The sequence below is a fragment of the Pomacea canaliculata genome, linkage group LG5, assembly GCF_003073045.1.
Source record: "Pomacea canaliculata isolate SZHN2017 linkage group LG5, ASM307304v1, whole genome shotgun sequence".
Taxonomy (NCBI): domain Eukaryota; kingdom Metazoa; phylum Mollusca; class Gastropoda; order Architaenioglossa; family Ampullariidae; genus Pomacea; species Pomacea canaliculata.
In genome coordinates, this window is record NC_037594.1 from 15,949,089 (window position 1) to 15,971,953 (window position 22,865).

The 22,865-nt window shown below is 35.0% G+C and overlaps 1 protein-coding gene across 2 annotated transcripts; it reads right to left on the bottom strand.

Moving 5' to 3' along the window:
• Positions 1–124: 124 nt before the first annotated feature.
• On the bottom strand, positions 125–22,865 carry LOC112564881 (Fanconi anemia group I protein-like). Of its 2 annotated transcripts, none has more exons than XM_025239980.1 (32): positions 22,767–22,865; positions 21,988–22,063; positions 21,548–21,678; positions 20,958–21,043; positions 19,016–19,141; positions 18,678–18,843; positions 17,893–17,981; positions 16,974–17,103; positions 16,286–16,378; positions 15,582–15,718; positions 15,236–15,410; positions 14,941–15,028; positions 14,334–14,535; positions 13,863–13,986; positions 13,447–13,569; positions 13,034–13,102; positions 11,073–11,174; positions 10,569–10,754; positions 9,154–9,275; positions 8,363–8,539; positions 7,957–8,133; positions 7,696–7,853; positions 6,945–6,994; positions 6,466–6,634; positions 6,058–6,185; positions 5,643–5,805; positions 5,140–5,321; positions 3,235–3,351; positions 2,936–3,019; positions 2,288–2,386; positions 1,946–2,065; positions 125–978 (listed from the first exon to the last, which is right to left on the bottom strand). In XM_025239980.1, the coding sequence occupies exons 1-32, from the start codon at positions 22,863–22,865 to the stop codon at positions 850–852; spliced, it is 4,077 nt and encodes a 1,358-aa protein (XP_025095765.1). In that variant the 3' UTR covers positions 125–849. The 2 variants fall into 2 exon arrangements, with proteins under 2 accessions (XP_025095765.1, XP_025095764.1); XM_025239979.1 differs by having other exon boundaries at positions 1,886–2,065.

Consider the following 22,865-nt stretch of genomic DNA (forward strand, 5'->3'; position numbering starts at 1 on the left):
GTTACCCATTATTAATGCTGAAAATTTTTTGATTTGTTTTGAATACAGAAGTTCAAAAATCCTTTAGTTTTGTTTGCTTGCAGTCTGCTCATCATAATGAACAAAATTGACAAACCAATTGAAGCTGATGGTAATTATGATTTATTGTGGCATTTGTAATTACTTAATTCTTTCTAGATTGCAGTTTTATAATGCACAAAATACAAAGAAAGGCACTAATGTCCTATGTACAGTACAGAAGTAATAAACTATATTAATGATGAGTGCAAGTGGGGACAGATGGCCCTTCTTCAAAATATAATCATTATTATACAGTTGTATTTGGATGCTTCTTGCTACATAACCATGGGTCCTTTCTTGAGTAAAGAAGGAAGCAACTACTTCAACACATATTTATGAATTAGAAATTACATTTTGAATACAGCTAAATGGTGTGAGGAAAACATGATGGAGACGTGAAGAACTGAAAGATGTATATTTTAGAAAATCATTTAAAAACTACAGGTACTTCTGTAAGCCAGCCTACTTTTTCTTAGAGGATGTGTCTCTATAATTGTAATTTGCATGTAATACTGTTCAAATAATAAAAATGAATAAATTACATTTGTACATGCCAATCCAGAGGCTACAAGTCAGTTTATGAAAACAGCTCATGTATAATATATATATTGAAGATAAAACTACCTCAAGCTAGCTTAACAGTCCTATCACAAACATAAAATATCAATTTAATTTTGCATTGTTCTGAACTGAAAACGATTTAGTCATGACTGATTAGAAATATATGTTGAATACAATGAACTGTTGTGGTCACTTAATTTTTTAACAGGATGGAAGCAGGATGCTTGTCTATTTTGTATTTTGCTTTCTTCCCAGTTTGCGTTTCTTCAGTTCTGGCTCGTCATCGCCCTCCTTCTCTTTAGTTTTCTTACTTTCCTTAGGGTCTTTGGTCTCATCATTACTCCTTTTTTCCAAAGTCTGATAAGGACCAAAAAAAAGTATGAAAAATATACCTTCTGAAACTCTGGTGAATTTGAAAACAGGAATGCAATGTTATTTTATACGATCTATTCTCTCAGACATATTTCATTAGCTAGAGCAGTGGTTCTCAATGTGTGGTCCGCGGACCACTAGTGGTCCGTGGGCATAAGTCAGGTGGTCCGCAGCTGACAGTCGTCATATGTCTGCAAAGTAATGTTTAAAGTGATGCATTCCTCGCATTAACATTTTAATTACAAAGAACGAGGTATACGTAGTTTTATGTCAACTTATTACTATATTACTTTTACAAAAGTTACATTTAGTTTTGAATTAAAATGAAACAAATGCGGCAATTTAAATTTGAAATTCATAGTACAGACTGATTTTTAGGCCTTGGTGGTCCGCCATATTTTTTACTTAGGCCTTGGTGGTCCGCCATAGCTTTTACTTAAGTAAAGTGGTCCGCGGTCCAAAAAACTTTGAGAACCACTGAGCTAGAGTATCACTGCAATTCTAAAGGTGGGGAACTCTTCAATGAACTTAATGATCTCTAACACTATTTCTTCCACTGGGCAAGAAAGAGCTAAACTTTGAGTATGCCTTTTTTATCATAGGTTTGTCCATCCTTTCCTGACAAGGTGCTGGAGTCCTTGTCAAAAAAAAAAAAAAGCTGTAGCGCCAAGCTAAACTATACGTGCCCTACAAATCTTGGTAAATTTTGTAGTTATAAGCATAATCATCTGCTACGTTTCATTTCTCAGTATGGACTTTTTTTTCTAAATCCATTTTGTAAGGGACTGGCAAATTAAAACACTTCGTGTCTGGAGAGAGTGTGTAGGGGTGTACATTTAATTTCTTTGAAATTTCTACCATAATTTGTTTTTAATTGGTATGTACTTCATACCTGTTCATCATTGCTGACATCTTCAACATCACTGTTTTCTTCTTCTCTTTCATCTCTTACCTCAGTCCTCTGCTCTTCTTCTTCATCAGATGATGTTACTTGTAGAGACTCCTGTACTATTGCTACATTAATGCGAAAATCGCGCGATGTGCTGGTCTTTATGTTTTCCATCAGATTAATCTGAAGAATAGACATTTATTAAATATTTTAGAAAATGTTAACACGGGCTTGCAGCCTGAAGTTAAAATTCCATAGAAACAACCTGTTTTACATTTTTGTTTTGTTTTCTTGAAACAGGTGAGTGTTGTGAATTGACTCTATGAAAAGAAATTCTTCATCTATGCCAATTTCAGAAAAATTAGTAAAAACACCTATTATTATGTACCCACAATAACTGTATACCTTTGACTTTTTACTTAGCTTCACCAGATGACGTTCCAATTCTTCAATAGCAAATATAAGGTTTGGAATTATCTTGTCCTGTTTGCCACCAACTTTGAGCTGCACAATAAAAACATTCATGTATCCAATATATTGTATCACATGTAGATTGGGTGTGAGAATCAAAGCAGCACTTCAATCTGTTCAACATAAACTATGATTTCCATATATCTATAGCATTAATTCGCTTGCATAACACAATTGCCTTTAATGTCTTTGTAACACATCTTGTTTATTGATGGTCCAATACTGTCGACTTTAAAATTGCTTAGATCAAGATTAAGTGGGCTTATTATGGGAGAACATAAGATGCAAAAATCAAATCTATACCCATAAAATTTAACAAGTTAAATATCCAGTTTTCTAGTAAAGGATCATAATTTATTTACTGGAAAAGCTTGTTTCTGGTTACTCCTTACATTTGAAGACTAGTCAATAGCTACCAGACTTAAAATTATTGATCAAATAAATGTGATCCAATACATTAAAAAGATTACTCAACAACAAGAAGAACAGAGATCATTGACTTTAGTCACAAAGTGACCAACAAATTGTTCACTTGAAACCAGTTCTCTGTGTGATCCTGACGAGTCTTAATGGCAGACTGACCTTTGCAGTGTGTGTTTTGCCACCCTTTGTCTTCTTCTTATCCTTTGGATCACTGATTTCTGCGAGCTGTTCATTCTCCAATGTCTGTTACAAATGCACATCCAATTTTAGTATCCACACATATAAACACCATATGTCTGCAAGCATACATAAGTGCAAGTCTGTGCAGGCATGCTAAATGTTCTGTATATCTGTAGAAGAAGAGCAAGTTTTTATTATTTACTTAGGAGAATTAATGAACTCTTGTACAGGAATTTTCTTTGCCTATCAGATAAGGCATTTAAAAAAATTGTGTGTACCTGGACATATGTTATGAAGGTATAGACATATGGTGTGAGGTGAGTTCCAATAATCTTCACAAGCTTCTCAAAGCGAGAACTCACGTGACCTGTTCGAGTTGTGTAAAGATGAAGATACTGAAAGTAGAAAGCATGCATACACACAAGACGGTCTAGTTCTCATCAGTGGTACAGGATGCTTAAAAGCTGGAAAGCAAATGCTGTCCTATTATTATAATAGAATCTGTAATACCCTAATGCTGTAAACAATCATAATCTTGTGCAAAAAATAGTCATTAAAAAAATGTTTTAAAAAACCTAATCATAGAACCATCGCCCAATAGTGAGAGCCACAGAGGCAAATAAGCAGAACGAGTGGCTTGAGATGGGTACGACCACTTGGAATGGAAACTTAATCACAGCTGCAGACATCAGTTTCTGCTGATCCATTTACTTCTTTTAGCTACATGTTTGTGATGATGTGTTAAGAAAGTCTTAACTAAATTTGCTTATACAAACAATTAGTAAAACCTTTGCATTCAAGTCTAAAGATAGATGTGACCAACAACTTGCAGGTTATTTTGGTAAACAATTTTTTATTGCAATATCATGTTAGTCTCAGCTCTTGTTCTTGTTATTTGGTTCCTCTTTGTGTTTTTTGTATTTGATTCTATTCTGTTTAGTATGGTTGTTTATTCTTTAATAGTTCATATGTTATTTTTCTGTTTTCTTGTTCCTCATATGCTGTCCATGTTTCATTCTTGTTCTTAAGCGCTAAGAGCATACTCCTTAGGAGTGTGAGTATGCACTTTACAAATTTTGCATTTATTATTATTAAACCCATGGTAGTGCAGATCAACCTAATCATTGTATTTGACAGTAACAAGCAAAGCCTCTAGTCCTTGGCTTTTAAGTGGGAAGAATAAGTTGCTTAACTAATATGAAATAAAGTATAACATCAACAAGAGTGGGGGAAAGAATATGTAAATATATACTAAAGTGGTAATTATTAACATATTTATAGGGGGTCGGGAAGCATCCCAAATGGTTTAAGGTTTCAAATTTATAAACATATCCTAGTACTAGGCTCATCAGTGGTGGATAAGAAGCCTCAGCAAATGATCAAAGATAGTGGTAAAGGTATTTCAGTAATTCTTGGAAGCAGGTTGGAGAGTTCATTTGCTGAAGCTGAGGAGGGAAGTTGTTCCAAAGCACATTTCCTATTTCAGGCTTGATTTAAATAGGTCAATTTTTGAAATAGAGACTTCCAGTTTTAAAGAAGTTTGTGTATTTTTTGTGGAAATAGCAAAGAATATAGGAGAAAATTTGTCTGTTAGTATTGTATAAATGAAGATGCTTTTGTTGCCTGGTTTTCAGTGGTTGCCTGGTTTTCCCTAGAGAGGAAAAATCATTAGATTGTATTTTTGACTTTAGTAAACCTGATTTTATAGCGGTAAGAGGAAAGCAAGGGGCTCAAACAGTTGGTGATGTGCATGTATTGTGGTGTCGTCTGCAAATATTTCACATGGTTGGGATTTGTGGAAGAGAGATCATTAATGTGGATAGAGAATAAAAAAGGTCCTAAGACAGCCCTGTGAAACACCAAATTTTACTTCCAGAGGTCTGACATTTAGGTGTTAACAGTGACTCTGAATTAAATTATCAAGAAAGGAAATAAAGAGTTTGGTGCTCCCAGTACTTAGTGTAATTCTATAGCTGTATAATTGAACAGTCATAGCTTAAAGAAACTAATTTTAAGTACCATTAAAAGTGCACCTGTTCTTTTCCCTATTCTGCTTTAGTTGTTGCTAAAATGTGAATCAATCATTTTCCCGTGTACTTCAGAATTAACAATACTAATGTTATAGTTTAATAAAGCACTGATGATTCAGAAATTGAGGAAGAATAAAAGGGTTGCAAACTTACATATTTGATTAGACCCAGAAATGTTAAATAAAGTTTAGTCAGCGACTTGAATATTGCTGCAACTGAGGGCCCAAGAGATACAGCTGATTGCACCAGTTCATGAAAACCTTGAACCAGAATGATCATCCTTCCACATATCAGCTTCTCAAACCCTTCCTGCTGAGTTGGACCCAAAATTGCCTCTGAAAATGTATTAAAGAAAAAAAATAATTCACTGAATTACATGGTGACATCAATATCCACAAAACAGAACTGTCCTCTAGGTTCACACAATGACATAAGGTATCTTCAACTGTTTTGTCCAAGACACACAACAGTTACATTTATCGTGCTTCATCTATAAGTATGAGAAATAAGACGATTTTTAAATTTTATTAACCATATTCTTGAGTGTACAAACGATCCATTAAGCTCATTCATCAAATATGAAGTGCACATTTGTTTTAAAATTTACAGTAAGAAATCTTAGGTCTTTAAAATGCTCACAGGGAAAAATTATTTACCATCACATGGTAACTGTTGTGTTGTGTCTGCCTTCATTCTTGCCAGGACCCAGTCTGTATCCTCCAAGTCACCATCAACAGATGACAGCACAAGAGGAACCACATGGATGGCAGTCCGTGTATTAATCTGGCAAAAGTGTGTCCTGTCCTCTACTGTCACTTCCTAGAAAGTACAGGAAAACAATAACAAAAACAAAAACAAAATCTACATTATCAATGTCTTCATCAAGATCAAAAAAAAAATAGTAAGGCCTGAAACAAGGTGTAAATTATAGTTAAATTTTTTTAAAGATTGGAATAGCATACAACTGCATATGGTATAATTTTCTCTTAATTCAACAAGGTTATTTTCATGACTATTTTTCACTGTCCACTTCCATTCTTAATGATTTCTCATGACACACACAGAACTGACCCTATCAATGTCCCCAAGCTGGCTGTGCAAGTCTTGCATCATGTCACGTAAAAGCTGTGGTAGGTTCTTCATTTGTGTGGAAAGCTTTAATAAGGTGCTTAGAAATAGCTTTGACAAAGGAATATCATCTGAAAGCACACAACATGGCTTCAAAAAAATAGAAAAAATCATCATCTCAAAGACCTAGACCATGACTAGGGGCCATAGGAGAAATAAATCTGATCCAACACATCTGAAACAGTAACATTTAAAATAATAACAAAATGCCAAAAACATGAACATGAATATCTTGTAAAATCTCTTAAAATGTTTATCTGGTTCAATACTATATGATATTACATCCTATTTAGTACATCCATGTTAGCTTTGTTACCAGTTATCTTTCATTAAGTGCATGCTTTTACCTACCCAGATTATAATCTACACACAGTTTATGTGTCCATGTAACAACCTGCTCATATTCAGGATCATATGGTTTGAGATGAACCATCAGCAGTCGAATAATGGCCATCAGGCCTCCAATATCTTTCAAACAACGCTCATCATCATCAGCTGACAAAATATTATTCAGCAATCGCTGAATAGGATCAAAGTAAAAAAGAAAGGTCTAAGACAATGGCAAGAGTGAACATATGAAGAAAACATTATTTCTGCTGCTATTAAAGGTGAATGACAATGATGTTACTATAAGAAAATCAGCTGAGAGGAAAAAAAAAGGTAATTCACGTTCTTTAAAAAAACAATTTTCAATCATTACACTCTCTCAACTCTGATTTTATTGTTTCAAGCAAAAATGGTCAAGAATATAAAAATCTTTACAAGATACAACAAAACAATGCATAAGCATCAGAAAGTGCAAATTCACATAAGCATTAGCAAGTCCTCACCTGAAATCTTTTGATGTGGCTATGTATATCTGGGTCATCCTCCGTTTTTACTGAATGTACAGAACATTTTCTGTCATGAGCCTTTGAGCATTCTAACTATTGTTCGGCAACTGTATAAGGTAACGGGTTGATTCTCACACATATGCGTATGCATGCACTTGTGAACACAAACAGATGCAAAAACAAATCCTAGTGCGTTTATGTTAAGTACATGTTCACACAAATATTTACACTCTTCCATCCAATGCATGCAAATCAAATATGGAGTCATTAATAATAAATGTGTGATTTATACAGCATGTGATCGCATTCATGGAGGCATATGCTCTGAGCACTTAAAAGTGGAACTTATTATGGGTGGTTTTTAAAATGGTTTTGCCAGAGAAGGTGGGAGTACTTGTGGGGTAGTAACTGGAGACAAATGATTGCTAGATGGAGGAACTGTACTCTTTGAAGGAACATAGAGTGGTTAATAGTGTCAAATGCCGCAGACAAAGCCAAAGCTGAAATAACACCACTGTTGAAGGCAAATAATATGTCTGTGGTTACTTTGCTGATAATAGTGAAAAGGTCTAAATTTTGACTGAGCCTAAGGGATGAAGTGGTACTCATATAAGACTAGAGTTGTGTCAAAACTCCTTTCTCTGTTAGGCAAGTTTGAAACTGGGCAGTAATTGTTTAACATATATCCCTTTGAAAGATACCACTTCTCCAAATGTTAATAACATTAACAAAGAAACCATGGTCAAACCTATGGCAGCAAGACATTGCTTCATAGCATCTTCCCCATTTGCTGATGCAAATGTAAATACATGAACCAATCCTTCCAAACAGCTTCCAACCATCTTTCGACTTCTCTCCCTGCTTTCCGCTGATAGTTGATTCTCCATGTACTGAGTCAGGAATAATCTGCAGCATCCATTATAAGTATAAATGAAATCAGGGGTAAGACAGTCATGAAGCGATCATCTTTAATTTCAAGAAATGAGGTTTGTTGACATAAAAAACTCACCTGGCTAATGTGCAGCAGTACTCAAACACTTTTTGTGGACTGCAGTTCGTCTCATCACAGGTTCCTTTATCAACAAGTTGTTGCAGTTTTTGCAGTGCTACAAGAACAATGTATCCAACAAAGTCTGAATTGACTCGCAGATGTTCTAGACTTTCTTTGTGGCTAGGTGTTTCATCACTGAAAAAAAAATTTCTTTTTATATGTAAAATCCTTTGATTAGAAAAATCCTTCACAAGGTACAAAGTGCATTTTTTAAAATGTTAATGTTAGTAAAATCTTATTTTTATTAAAATATTAAAATAATATTAAATATTAAAAAGTGTTAGTTTTTAAAACATCCCACAAAAATACATGCTTCACTGTATCTACAAATGGTCAAACAATATTAAGAATATATAACTCTCACTTAAACAGTGCATCCAATGTGTGAACCACACAAGCCAAAGACAGGAGGGAGTTAGGAATCTTATGGCTGCTGGCTCCTTGCCGACCCTTCTTTCCACCACCACTTTTCTCTTTTAGGACATCACACACTGTCTTATATTTACTGAAAAGCTGTGTCACATGCTCACTGCCACCAGCACTGAAAATAAATTGATAAAAGTCTGTAAAGATCTGAAAAGCTTCTGTGGTGCTTGTTGTTTTTAATGTGGAGTTGTCTGAAGTTGTATGAAAGCCACAGTAAATGTGGAACTATATGTGCATGTATTATGATTCTTCTAATTCAGCAAAATATTTACACTTCATTTGCTGTGCTGAAAACTTATGAAAGCATGTAATGTAAACCTATGTTAAATCTATTTAACTCTTGCAGCAACTCCATTCTTGCTATACTCTGTCTTGTCCATGACTAAAAAGGAGTGTCTGATTTTTTTCAGTGAGAGAGTATTATTACTTTCAGATGCATTAATATTTTGGTAATGGCTGCCTGCTGGGATTTTGCACCATACAATCCATCATCATCATCATCATCATCCATCCATATCATCCTCATATTAAATCTATGAGAAATAGCCGGCACAAAATCTTTTCTTCTAAACTGCTGCATTCAAAATGACAGGTTTAATACTAAACATTAAAGAAAAGAAAACAGATTCATATCCCTCCTTGTTCTTTACTTAGCCTTTCTTTGTGCATCTGTATTCCCAGTAAGAGTAGGCAGTAGTTGTAAAAGAAAGTGTTCTAAAATGCATTTACCTTAAAGTGGCAACAGTTAAGTTGTGCTCCATCAACACTTCATATGTACCCAAAAGAAGAATGGCATAGATATTGTTGCGTACTCCTACACTGTTTGCTGTAGAAAAATCTGCAGCTTTGTCCTGAAAAGGGAAAAAGTCCCAGTAAAACAATATGCTTTGCTTTTTTCTTTTATTATCTCCACTCTGAGATAACCTTTTCATTCTTGTTGTAAAGAGAAACTGCTAAATTTCTATGCGCCAGTTTGTCAGTCTCGCCATGAGTACCATGCTCTTAACACCTGGTACTGATAACAAACTAATGTTTGATGTAAACACCAAGTCTGTAGAAAAAAAAAAATTAACAAAGATCGGTCTTCAGAAAGACAGGTCACTCGATGTAAATGAGATGGTTTTTAAGATCATTTTACCATGGAGGACCTTCTAGCGGCCACTGCTTCACCTGAGAACTTCCTACTGGCAACTGAGCTCTTCATAACCCCCAGAAGAGAAGGTTGAGAGTCTCTAAATATAAGTATAAACATACCATTTTTGATGGTCAAATTCCTTTCTTTGAGGGGTTGAGCTGGTTAATTTTGTGCTCTCTGTTTATTAATCAGGTCTGACCAATCAGGAGTGGACAGCTGGAATTGAGGTAGCTAGTTGGAATAACTCCATATGGTCATGTCATCTGATACAATACTAAGAAGGTAATGTAGTAAATGTGTGTGGTCATAAGAGTGAGTTAGAAAAGCTTGGATGCATTGCATGAATGTAGGACCAGGAGGCTACCATAATTCAAGGCGATTTTTCACATGTATTAGACAGAAACTACCAGCTACTCCCATCAGGTCATACACTTAGGGTGTACAAATTGGAAAAGAGGAGCTTCATTTCTTTGTCCATAATTCTGCTAGACAAGCCTTGAATGAGTGAAAGACAAATTGGGTGGGCACAGATTTGTAGTGTTCAAGTGTAGGCAAAGATTTATTCTGATCTATTTTCATGAGCATTTCACGTTACATTTATATAGTACATGAAGTATGATCACTCCCTGTTTGGAATATGGGTTTTTTCATTTTTTTATAAATGCATTCCAGTGAAATACATTCATGAATTTCTTTCATAAGACAATAAAGTTGTACTGTATTGTAAAATGTTTCATTTATAAAAATATAAAGATTCAGAGTGGAATGATTGATAATCTAGCTCTCAGCTACACATGCCAGCCAAAGAACAACATCCATTACTTTTCCGTGTAGTTAACTAGTCAGTGTGACTTTTTAAAGTTAATCTTGTATTCTGAAGTGGTTCATCATATTTCTTGTGTTGAGATGCTTGATGGCAAGACTGCATGACCAAAATATGAAGCAAGTTGAAATTCAGATATTTAGTTGTAAACCAAGAAGACACAAAAAGTGAACAGAATCACTTTACCAGTTCAAAATCTTCCATGTCAGCCTGAATCATGCGATTAGTGAGAGAATCCAGCATGTCCTCAAGTTCCTCTAAGCTTTTCCCTGAGCCTTCTTGATCACTGTCATCAAGATCTTGGTCAGTTACCTTTGCCTGAATCAGTCTTGCTCGTGTTATGCACTGTTGTACACAGGAAATAAGATGAGCCTGCAAAACAGATATTTTCTTAATTCTAGACTGTAGCATTTAGATGAACCATTCATTATATGTACAGGTAGTATGTTTGTGTGCTTAAGTGTGTGAATAAGTGCAGTATATGCATGTGTAATATGTTCCTATCTTCCTCAGGTTTGCATATGTGAGGGAGGAAGGGAGAGGTACAGTGCAGTGTTGTGTAAGGCATATGTATGTGCAAGCATATGCACAGAAACATGTTTAGCATAAACAAGAGGCCATCTTAGGCAATACCTTCTATTACTAAGTCTTCATAAAACATAACGTTTGTTTGTATGATTTCAGACCTACCAAGGGTTCTGCTAGGTACACATTCTCTCCACTGGCTGTGAGGCAGAGCTCAAGCTTTAGAGGCGGCATTATTTCCGCCTGTTGTTCATAATATCTCTTCACCTGTTTGCAAAGACATTTGCATCAACTGATTATTCATTTCCATAAATCATATGTCAGTATTTTATATACAGTGAAACCTCCAGTTATCGTCAATTTCGTTTTTCATCTTTGGTGTGTGTGTGTGTGGGTGTGAGTGAAAAATATGTCATAGTCTTTGTTGGTTGCCTTGGATTTTGTCAGCGTGGCCATGGGACCTCACTACTAATTTTGCAACCCACGCGTTCTACTCAGTATGGTGTTGTTTCTCATGTGAGCATTACCCTGCGCATCTAACAATTCCATTGAATTCCACTGTTTTTGTGCTTTTTTTAATTGATTGTATGTATAAAGTATTCAGTGTGAATGTTTATTTTGCATTTTTCAGTTTCAAAATGTCCATAATGCACGTAAGATTAAATCACATGCTCAAATCTCATTGCTCCTGTTAAGTGCTTCCCTTGCTAATAAGCTAACCCTTTCCTTTTTAGCTCTATCATGGGACCAAAGAAAGTTTCCAGAGCCAGCAGCTCTTTACATTAGTCTTTTATATTCATTTTATATTAATTTCTTCTTGTTTTTAGTATTAAACATTATATTTATTCTCCATAAATGTGTTTTTGATATTATTTTGGAGTGTCTAGAACAAATTCATCGGATTTATGTTGATTCATATGGAAATAATTGTTGGATTTTGCCGATTGTTTTGGGGTAGATTATTGACAAAAAACCGAGGCTTCACTGTACACAGCTCTTTATAATATATATATAAATATTTTTCTTTTGTTATTCTACAATAACGTCTTCAAGTGTAGGATAGGACAATGTCCAGTGAGTAGACTTCTTGTGTGATTTTACTAAGCTTTACTATCCTATATTTATGCAAGACATTAAAAGCAACATGTTTCAAAGGCTTGCACTATTCTATTAAATATGCTGCACTGTAACAAACCTAAAGGAGCAGTCTCACTTAACCCAATCAGTTTACCCGAAATGAACAGAAACACTACACTTAATAATCTAGTGTTTCCATATCTTCAGTCACACTGCTCACCCAGTGCTCAAGCAAAACAGGTCTCACCTGCTTTTACCTCAAAATAATCTTTTAATATTCAGTCCCCAACAAAGAACATTGAGATGTGACACTGTGACAAAAGTTTACTTCTGGCCTACAGTCGAACTTAAGTTGCTTACATCATGTTTTTGTTTTGTTAAACCTGAAACTAAATAAATGCATGGATAAAGGTTCAGGAGATATATATTATAATGCTGGCTTTCTGTGTGTCGTTTTTGGCATGCTTTGTGTTTTAATGTGTGAATTAGGTAATCAACAACAACAAAAAATGGTGCTTGTTCCTGCAAAAAATAAATACGATCTGTTTTCACGCATCATAGTACTTTGTACGCATCATAGTACTTTGTCCCGAAATTGCAGAAACTTTGATCACTGAGATAATCACTTTCGTCTGGTAGACGATGGAAGTTGTGTGCGAAAATGGTTTTCCAAACACTGATCTGATTAAATATTTGCTAAAATCTCAGAAACACAGAATGACAGCAGTATATAAATTTTGCTTGAAACTGAAAGACTTTGTTTAATAGCTACAACCACAAGATTTCACTGCCACGCTGTACCATGTCAACTTTCTACAGGCACAGGAAACCGATGAGCAGTTATCTTTTTAACTACACTATTGGACATTTTATGCAACATACTTTCAATGTAGCAAAAAAAAAAAAAAAATTTTACGACACGTGACCCATTTTAGGGGGTTGAACTTTTGTCACAGTGACAAATGAAGCAAGATAAAATCATCATTAACTTTGAACTGACAGAACACAGGAAATCATACACTACAATTAATAATAGCCCTAGGTCATACCTGTTTGAAAAGCATCTCAATAATCCTTGCTTTAAGTTGTGTATTACGACTTATCACATCTACAAGGCCCTGCAAAGTAAAAACCTGATTAAACTGTTAGATCAAGCTGTTAATCAAGATTGTAAGCAGCTGTGCATAGCACTTACATAAATTTAACTCTCCTCTTCAATATATGTAGCAAAAAGATTTAAACAAAGAATGCTAAAAGAAGTCATTATAAATCACACAATAACTTCTTTACACAAAATATACCTGCTTGCATTACACTTTTTTTATCTCTAGTGCTTTTTGACTTTCAGTTATAGTAATATTTGACCATCATTCTACGGCCAGTCATAAACGCATCCCTAAGAATCTGCCAAATAGCAGCAATTTTCTTTACATGATATTAAAATGGTCTGTTTTGAGTTTACCTTGTACAGGGAGAGGCGAATGTCTGCCTGCTGGGAAAGACATCGTTGTAGAATACCCAACACCTCCAAACAAAGTGCCTCATTGCAAGTACGATTGTACTGGTTGTGTACATCAACTGGTATCTGTGCACAACAGTATTTTCCCTTATTTTAGATATTAATCAATGAGCATTATCAAAGCTTTTTATCAAAACTTAATCCACATTTAAGTTAGCTCATCAGAATTTGCACTGAAAGTCTTCTAAGTACTGCTGTTCACAAAATTATTTACCAGAATTTCCCTGTAATAATTAAATAGAAGTGGATCAATACTTTTACATCTGTTAATTAAAAAGTTTGTTTTGTTTTTAAGAAAAAACGTCCTCCCCACACACACACACACAAAAAAAAGAAATTGCAAGTGCAAGTGTCTTTACCTGACTAGAGTAAAACAGCTGACTAGACTGACTCTCTTGGCTGCTTGGAACACCACCAAGTACCTTGAAGCTCTTCAATATAGCAAGAAAACCTTGGAGACCAACCTTCCTCTCATCTAGCTGCCTGTAACATTTTATGCTCTAATCTAAAATAAAGGACGCAAGGAAATAATAAGGTTTTGTTTCTAAATCTATAATAGCATCATGTAATTCACGTTACATAATATTCACAAAATGTCATCTAAACCAGAAAGGTAAGAGCATGGTTACAGATTATATTTTCTGTACTCCCAACTCCCATGTTTGCTTCACCAGTGAAAATTTGTTACCCTTTCCATCCAAACAACAAGTTTTATTAAGCCTTACAAGCTTTGACTAAGTAATTATTTCCCTTGCCCATCAGCATATGAACTATTAAAAATGTTAATGAAAATTATGCGATATTCTGCAACTTTGTCAAGATCAACATGCCGTGAAAAAATGGACTTGCGCAGCAGCAGCATAACAGCATCTCTTAGGGACATGCTGATCTTAAGAAGTGGCAGAAGTGCCACCAACAGCCCCTGTGCTGTATCTGGGGGAAGCATGGGAAGACAGTCAAACACCTCTCGCACTTTTGCCTGTGATTCAAGCAGTAGCACAGGACAGGAAAACACTATCTCAGAGAGCAAACCTGAAAGTGAGTAGAACACATGAAAAGAGTGCTGTGTAAGGGGTACAAAGAAAGATTTCTAATACTATAGCTATGAGTCTTATTTGTTTCCATCATCTAGCTATTCCTTTTCGACCAAGCAAAAAAAAATTTTAAAAAAACAGCAAAAAAACAAGCACATAAACATAAAAACAAATAGTCCACAAACCGATTATTTGTTGTCCTTATAAACTAAGTGAAAGCCTATTTCAACAAATGTGTATTTATTATTATGCATCTTCAAACCCCCAAAAGTATACAACAGGTTTATGAATAGAGCAAAACTCAACAGTTGTTCATAGACATTAACAAGACCTCATTAATGCACCGTAAAGAATTAAAGAACATACTACTAATTAATGCACAGTAAAGAATTAAAGAACATACTAAGATAATGAGAAGCTGGAGCTGAGCCTTCTGTCATGACACGGTTGAAAATCTGGCTAAGGACATCAGAACGCACAACTTCATGGCCCTAGGTAAGAAAGAGTTCATTATAAAATGTGTCATTTTAGTTTCAGTTTTGCGTACATAAGCGTTCATACCAAAATAAAATTAGATGAAATTACATTTAACCATTTCTGACTGCCAAAAATAATTAAAATGCATGGAATAATATCAGCAAACATGAGGATAATGGGTTTGTTTCAGCAGACAAATTTGTTTCTAATAGCAGCTCAACCTTAAACATCTTTTGCAGGATTTTGCTTCCCAGCTGACATGCTGACTGGTTTGGCGTCAGACGGCCCACTGTAATCACTTCTTGTCGGCCAAAGACAAGTCGAGGCCCAAAACTATCCATGAGGAGAAATCCTAGCTGTACAAGGCCTTTTACAACGTGTTCCCATCCTGAAGAACTGCAAAAAAATAAATCCCCAAATTCATCATTAACATGTTCTTTTGCATCTTTTCCACTTAGTATGTCAATGAAATAGCAATTGTTAATCAACCTTCTGAACATCTGGCAGAATATCTTACTGACTGGTACTTGATATTCATTTTCATACCTTAAACAGACTGGGTCCTACCTATTAGAGACTGTTTCAAGAAGTAACTCTTCAATGTCTTCTTGTTCTGGAAAATTTTCCCGAACCCAGAAAGACTGCTGATGGCGGTGTCTGTCACGGAAACTTCTTAATACAGTGGATTTTAAGAAATCTAATATCTGAAAATAGTGGAAGACATTGAACAAAACTAACACTTTCAACCAATTTTCTCTCCAACTTTATTTACACAATAATGATGTTCTCAACACCGATTTAAGTAGCCCTGCTTATTGGTACAAGTATGTAAGGTATGCTTTATATGCAGATTTCTAAACTATAGAGCTGAAAGTCACAGCTCAGTAGTTTATCTTTATTGTGTTAAGATATACCCAAACTCTGAATCTTACTGCAATGTTCACATGCTTTCTAGAAAGTAACACATGTTCAAACAGCCTTTCACAAGTCCTAATCCTTCATGCAGCAAATGCTGAGATACATTTATATCTCTGCATTAACCATACTTTAAACTTTAAAACATGTCGTCCTCATCATTATTATTTACTATCAAGAATTATACTTCATATTTTTCTGTTATTTTATATGCTTCCTTAAAGCTCAAAGAATTAAAGCATGTAACACACTAAAATTACATTTATGTTATATTTTTATTTAAATTATTTACACACAAAAAATTTCATTAAACCATTTAAAATCACTAGCAACTAATATTCCGATATGTTGCAAACCTGTTCACTGAGTATGTTCATGCCCACAATTGAAAGAGCCACAGCAACATTAAACGGAGTCAAAACCCTGGAAGCACAAGAAAACTGCCATGCCTGAAACAAAATGGTGGACATCAATTCAATATGCATAACTGATAACTGTTAGAAAATGAATTAATGTCTAGCTCTGCTAGTAATGCTACTAAGTAATTTGAATAGATTTTTAATAGCCCATGCATTTTTTTCATTTTAAAGATTTTCACAGTCATTGTGTGTACATAAGCTTATCATGCTTTCACACTCTCTAACTTTCTTGCACACACACACATGCGCGCACATTATTTATGCATGCATAAACAGGCCAATGTCCATGCCTTACCATTGTTTCTCTTATTAAGTAGAGTTATATTAACACTGAGCCCAAGCTAAGACTGATCAGTTTCTGGTTTCATTTCTGATTTTATGCTGGCTGATAGGCAACATGTTTTATGCTTTTATATAGCAGTTTGCTCTCATTTAGTTCTATATTTTGCACCTTTTGTATATAACCATGTGTTTCAATGAACTGACGGCTTAGACTACAGCTCTAATAGTTCTCTTAGTTATTTAAGATGATTGTTCTTTATTGGTATTGCATATTTAACAATTTTATTTTTTAATTCCTCCTTAAAGTTCTATCACCCACACACATGCACACACATGTCCTTACCTTAAGATACTTGAGAAATTCCTGTCCAAGCTCCCTTTGTTCCATGACAGCAAAGGAAATGTGTAGAATGACTGTCCCCTCTATCTGCCTTAAAATGTCAGTGTTGATAGTCTCTTCCATCAGGTCTTCACTTGAAAAGAAAGACAATCCTATGTAACCAACACGTCAGTCCCTGATGGCTACACAGGGATGGGCTAATTGCACAAAAAACACAACAAAGATGGAATCTCCACATAACTGTAGATTTCGTTCATAATTTCACTCGGTGGCTAACCTGCCATCTCTCCACTCTCACCTCCAAAATCAAAAAGCCTCTCTCAGCTCCAAAGCTACTCTACTTCCTATTCCCACTGAACATTCCAGAAACCATTTACCCTTTGTTCCTACAGTCTCGTCACAACCTTTCCCTGTCCTGTCGCTTCGGTAGTCACCCCCACACACATTGTCTGGTCATGCTCTTCCCAAATGGGTCAGGCGACTTCATAACTTCAGGTTTAACAATAGGTCCAGTAGCCACAAATGGACAGTTCAAGACTGGCTAATACATATGCAGCCAGTGTGAGAAAGGGTCAGTCCTGGGAGCTGTTCAACCGCTACCCTCTTCAAAAACAAAGACATAACTTAGAACACTACAAGAGTGCTACACCTGCCTGGATTACAGGACTTTAGACAACTTTTTATATTTCTTATCTTTACTTTCCGCAAAGAGTTTCACATGCAATTTATTTGCCTGTTTTTCTGTGATTTTTGTAACAGCTTTTTAGCTTCATTTTAATTTTATAGTAGAGTATTTTGAAACAGTCTAAAAATTTGCCTTGCCCAATACACAAGTTCAACACATTTCTAACAAAACAAAAAGGAAAAATCATAGCTGAACATCATTCATCAGCACACAGTGTACAAGTGTTTTCCCACCTACCTGTCTAGCACATTAGACTGACCACGAGCAAGAGTGTCTTTGGCAATAAAAAATGATGCAAGACCCTCTAGGATCATTCTTTTGTGACCCTAGGCAAGTGTTAAAATAAACACAGTATTAGTCCTCTCAACCACACATTCCATATATCAAAAGTAATTTCTGACTATATATACATACATTTATATAAACAGATATACATATATCTTATATATTTTTTTTTTCTGCACAGGTATAGCATTTGGCACTTAGATCTCATGAGACAAACATTTCATATTTTTCATTGAAGTATCTTTTGTTAAGCTGTTGCAGTATTTTTTTCAAACATATATTGGGAAATGCAAAGGTTTCAAAAAAGTCACCATCAAATCAGTGCAACTAATGGTATATCACTGAAAAAGACAATCAAGCATATGTTTGATGGTTAGCTCCTTCTGCTTTTATAATATTGGTTGGATCATGAGTTTCAAATACATTATTGAAGAGAGGGCAAAACCCTTCTTGATACTTCCATCAACTGCAGAGCAGGCCTTCTGTTCAATGCTGGAACTGCCCAGTGACAGAATTCATTTTGGCTCCCTACTAGTAGTAATGGAATGGTAAAAGGGGGAGGAAAGAGAGTTGGGCTCCACTTTTCCCATACCCTGCCTAACACAAACTACTAAGTAATTACATAAAATTAACTTAAAATCTAAATTATAAATTTTATACCTAAAAAAGGCATCATAAATTATATGTATGTCTATATCAAGACATGTCTATTTTTCAAGAACAGAATTATGTTTAACCTTGGAACACAGAAGTAAAAGCTGATAGGCTAATGATGGTAAATCTCGAAGGTCAAGATCATCAAACTGGCGGATAATCTTTTCTAACACAAACTGCAGTTCCTGGTCTGTCAGTGGGACATCTTTGAACATGGCGGCTAGATGAAGTACAGTTTGTGAAGACCATCTAAACAAATCATGAGTTCTGTTTACTGTTAAATGAAAAAAGCAAAACTGGTTTCACAACTGCCTTTATCTATAGCAACAGTCATGAAGATAAGTATCATATATTATTAAACATCAAATCATACATGAAACAAACTTCGATTCTAAAGAACTCGAACAAAGTTATTACATACTTGCAGGAGCACAGGTTATTGATGATATGGCCCTTGAATTGTGAACCCTTCATGCTGCTGTCTGAACACACAATAGATTCCTGGGAATCCATTACTGATAGAATCTTTGGGAACACATTTATAGCCCTGTTGACAAATTTTAACAAAAAATAAATTACCAGTTGTCATGATCGTACGACATCAAAAGTCCTACAATTATAATCTTCATTTACATGCCTGAGAAGTTACAAATGCATGCACTTTTACCAATCCATATATCCACCTAAGATCACTGTTATCTAAGAGGACTTATATTACTTAACGATATCACTTTTTAAACACTTGTTTCTGGTGGGGTGGGAGCACAAAATCTTCTGCAGCTCTGAGTTAAAAGGTCATTTTTTGCTTTTGAATGTTTCCTCAAAAGAAAAGGAAAAGAAAGGGAAAAAAATCTAAAGACCAAGGCCAGGCCCCTTCACAGCCACGGGCCCCAAGTACAGCATCCCCTCTCCCCCTTCTTACCTGATCTGCTAGTAGTAGTGATAACCCTCTGGCCAAGTCATTAAACAAAAGTGAATACAAACGTATTTTACCAGTTTATTCATGTTTGACTCTTAGACACATTTCATGCATTCATAAAACTAGGTCCAGAGCTAAGGGTTGATATGAGTGAAACTAAATAAAACAAATGAAGACAAGACAGTCTGAGTTCCCATGTTTTTAAGATGTGAAAGGAAGAAAGAGCACCTGCAAACCTTATAAGATAGATAGCTCTCCTTAAGGGTGATTGTTTACTAATTGAATGGAAGCCTAGGCAGCTGATAATTATGTTAGCAGTCAGGGCCGCCCAGAGTCAGCACAGGTCCTGGGGCAGGCGACTTCTCCAAGCCCCTTGTAATTGTAATTTTAAACTACTTTACCAGTAAATACTATGCTTACAATTCTATTGTCAATATCTACATTTCATTCAGTAATGTAATATAGACTGAAAGATTTAGGACAAGTGCACTAGGATATCACTACTTATACATAGAGTTGTAAATAAGGAAATATGATCTTAAAGGATGAAACATAGTACCCTGTTCCATAGAAAAAAAATTGCCAGAGTGAGGAATGTTTCCTCAAAAGAAAAGGAAAAGAAAGGAAAAAAAATCTACAGACCAAGGCCAGGCCCCTTCACAGCTGCGGGCCCAAGTACAGCATCCCCTCTCCCCACTCTTACCAGATCTGCTAGCAGTAGTGATAACGCTCAGGCCAAGTCATTAAACAAAAGTGAATACAAACATACTTTATCAGTTTATTCATGTTTGACTCTTAGACACATTAGTTCAACAAAACAGCATCATGACATTCTTTTAGGGTGATGTCATCTTCCTTTTTTTTATTTCACACAAAGGTGATTTTATAAAAAGAGGAAACATGAATCCTTTCACTGATTAAGAATAGCTTGTCTCCCTTGTCCAATCTATTTTGGTGCTATTTCTTACTTTAATTCCTAAAATTTCTGACCACACACACACATATATAAATATACACTGAAAGGTATAACTTCCTTTGTAAGATCAACAGCTTCTCATGCAAGAACTAAGTACTATGCATTCATCTTCCAAAATATATCATTATAGAATAATGCAAAAATATCAACTAGAGAACAAAATTTTGCATTTCATGAGTAAAGATGAAACTGATATATGTTTGATGATGTTGATAAAAAAAACAAAACAAGAAGAACAAAAAGAACAGCAAGAAGAAGAAAAGGGAGAAAAAGAGCAAGAACAAGAAGAAAAACAAGGACTCCTGTGTCAATTATGTCGAAGACACAGAAATGTACTTTTTTGCCACACTTTAATCCTCATCCACTGTATCAAATGCAACTAAATATTTGATCACTCGTTTATTTTACATTCCATTGAATCCATCATCTTACTCTATCCAAAATAACATATATGTTCCTAAGCCTTACTTTCCACCCTGAAGTGTGTTATTTTTTACACTGTCCACAAAGAACTGGCTAAGTTCTACTAGTCCTGCTCCTGTCAGCCTGTTAGCCTGTGGAAAAAGTAAAACATGCCACCATGATGAGTACTTTTGTTAGGAATTTGTCTAAAACATTTCCTTTTTTTCTGAAAGTGTCCCCAAAGAACACTGTTCGTGGGATATCAGATATCTAGAAATAAACAGAAGTTAAGTCTTTGATAAATTATATCTCTGGCAATGCCTATATATGCCAAAATCCAACTTAGTACAATCATAAACTTATTTCTATTCAGAGTTATGTGCCATACAAAAAAAAAAATGAAACTGAATGAATTCTGAAAAAACACTACCAGCTTCTGCCAGTGATCCCTAGATGTCTTCTATAAAGGAAATAAGCATTTCTGATTACAATAGGTAAATGAAAAACAAAGACAGAACTTTGAGTTATGAAACATTTCCTTCAACATTTCTTCAAAATCACGCTATTGTATAGACATTTTGTAGAAGGTATACATGACAAATTAAATAAAGGGAAATGGATAACAGAGAGCAACTTAAACTGTGCTGTATATTTACCTCCATTAGAAGAAGCCCGACAATGTCATCTGCAAGCCTATTATTTGATTCCACCTTACCAAGGAGGAAAAGTAAGTGTTTGAACACAGAAACAAACTTTTCTAGGCCCTCCTCATTGTGAGTGTCAAGTTCTGTATTAAGATCAAAGGAGAAAAGAAATGATTATAAACTAGACAGTTATCACATAAATATCATCCTGCCTCATGCAAGCATAGAAGACAAGTTTCCAATAAAAATTAATATAAAAAATGTGTACAAAATTAAGCAAACCTTAATAAATATCTAGACTTTATCAGTATTCGGTGGCACAAATTTCTATGGCTAAACTAGCAAGTATAAATCCACAACAATAAATCCCAAAATTTTTTAGATTTACTGATCTGAGTGACCTGGAATCTCCCTGTCAAAAAACAAGAGGATGTACATGTTTAATGCAGTACCTTGCAAAATAGCACTGATGACTTGACGTGAGTCATCTTTTTTGCTAAAGAGTGATTTTTCTGCTGCTGTCTTCAGCTGCAATGTAATAATATATGGAAAAGGTTTGAAAATAACAAACACTCTTTAAAACAATTAACAGTATTACATAAACAAAAAAAAAACAATTACAATTTTAGTGGACAGTTATAAATGTGAAAAATTTGGGGTCTTTTTACAATAGGTTGAAGTCGTAATACATCCATGTGAAGACATTAAATTTTGTTTAACTGTTTTGATTGATTCTGCCCCTTTTGCAAAAATGTCCAATCCCTTAAACCAAAAAATGTGTATCTTACTATATTGCTTAAACATACATCAATGTTTCAAAGATTTTCTACTTGGTTGGTTTATCAATGGCATAGAAGATGCTCGGCTTTGTGGGAAGCAAAGTCCATGCTGCCAGTGAATGAGGTACACATTCTTGCCTCTTCAGTATCTTTTACCCCCACCCCCAACCTTGGTTCCTAAACCACAGTTTATTAAACAGAAATGCTGGTACCAAGACAATCTCGTACTTGCCTATTTTATTATGGAACACCACAAACCTTAAAGGGAAACATGAGATTATTTGTGTAGTCTAGAAAATGCCACAACTGCGCTATTCCCCAAATACTGCGAATCGATGCCTTCACTATAATGTCTCTGCTTTTCAATCTTTGTCTAGGTCTTTTTTTTAAGCTGGCACTGTTATATATTTTTTTTAAAGTAACAAAATCTTTAAATATAATGATAATCTTACATCTTCAATCTTTTGTTTTTGCAGATATGCCTTGAGCTCACTTTTCTCTCCTTTCCGAAGTAATCTTTGAATTTCTTTTTCCATGTTATCTGTCAACAT

Coding starts and splice junctions, on each gene's coding strand:
- LOC112564881 (XM_025239979.1), bottom strand. CDS start 22,865: ATGTTGACAGATAACATGGAAAAAGAAATTCAAAGATTACTTCGGAAA. Junction 17,982..18,677: donor TTTTACTTCTGTGTTCCAAG/GTTAAACATAAT, acceptor ACACTTGCCTAG/GGTCACAAAAGAATGATCCT. Junction 17,104..17,892: donor CAGTCTAATGTGCTAGACAG/GTAGGTGGGAAA, acceptor TTTCTTTTCAAG/TGAAGACCTGATGGAAGAGA.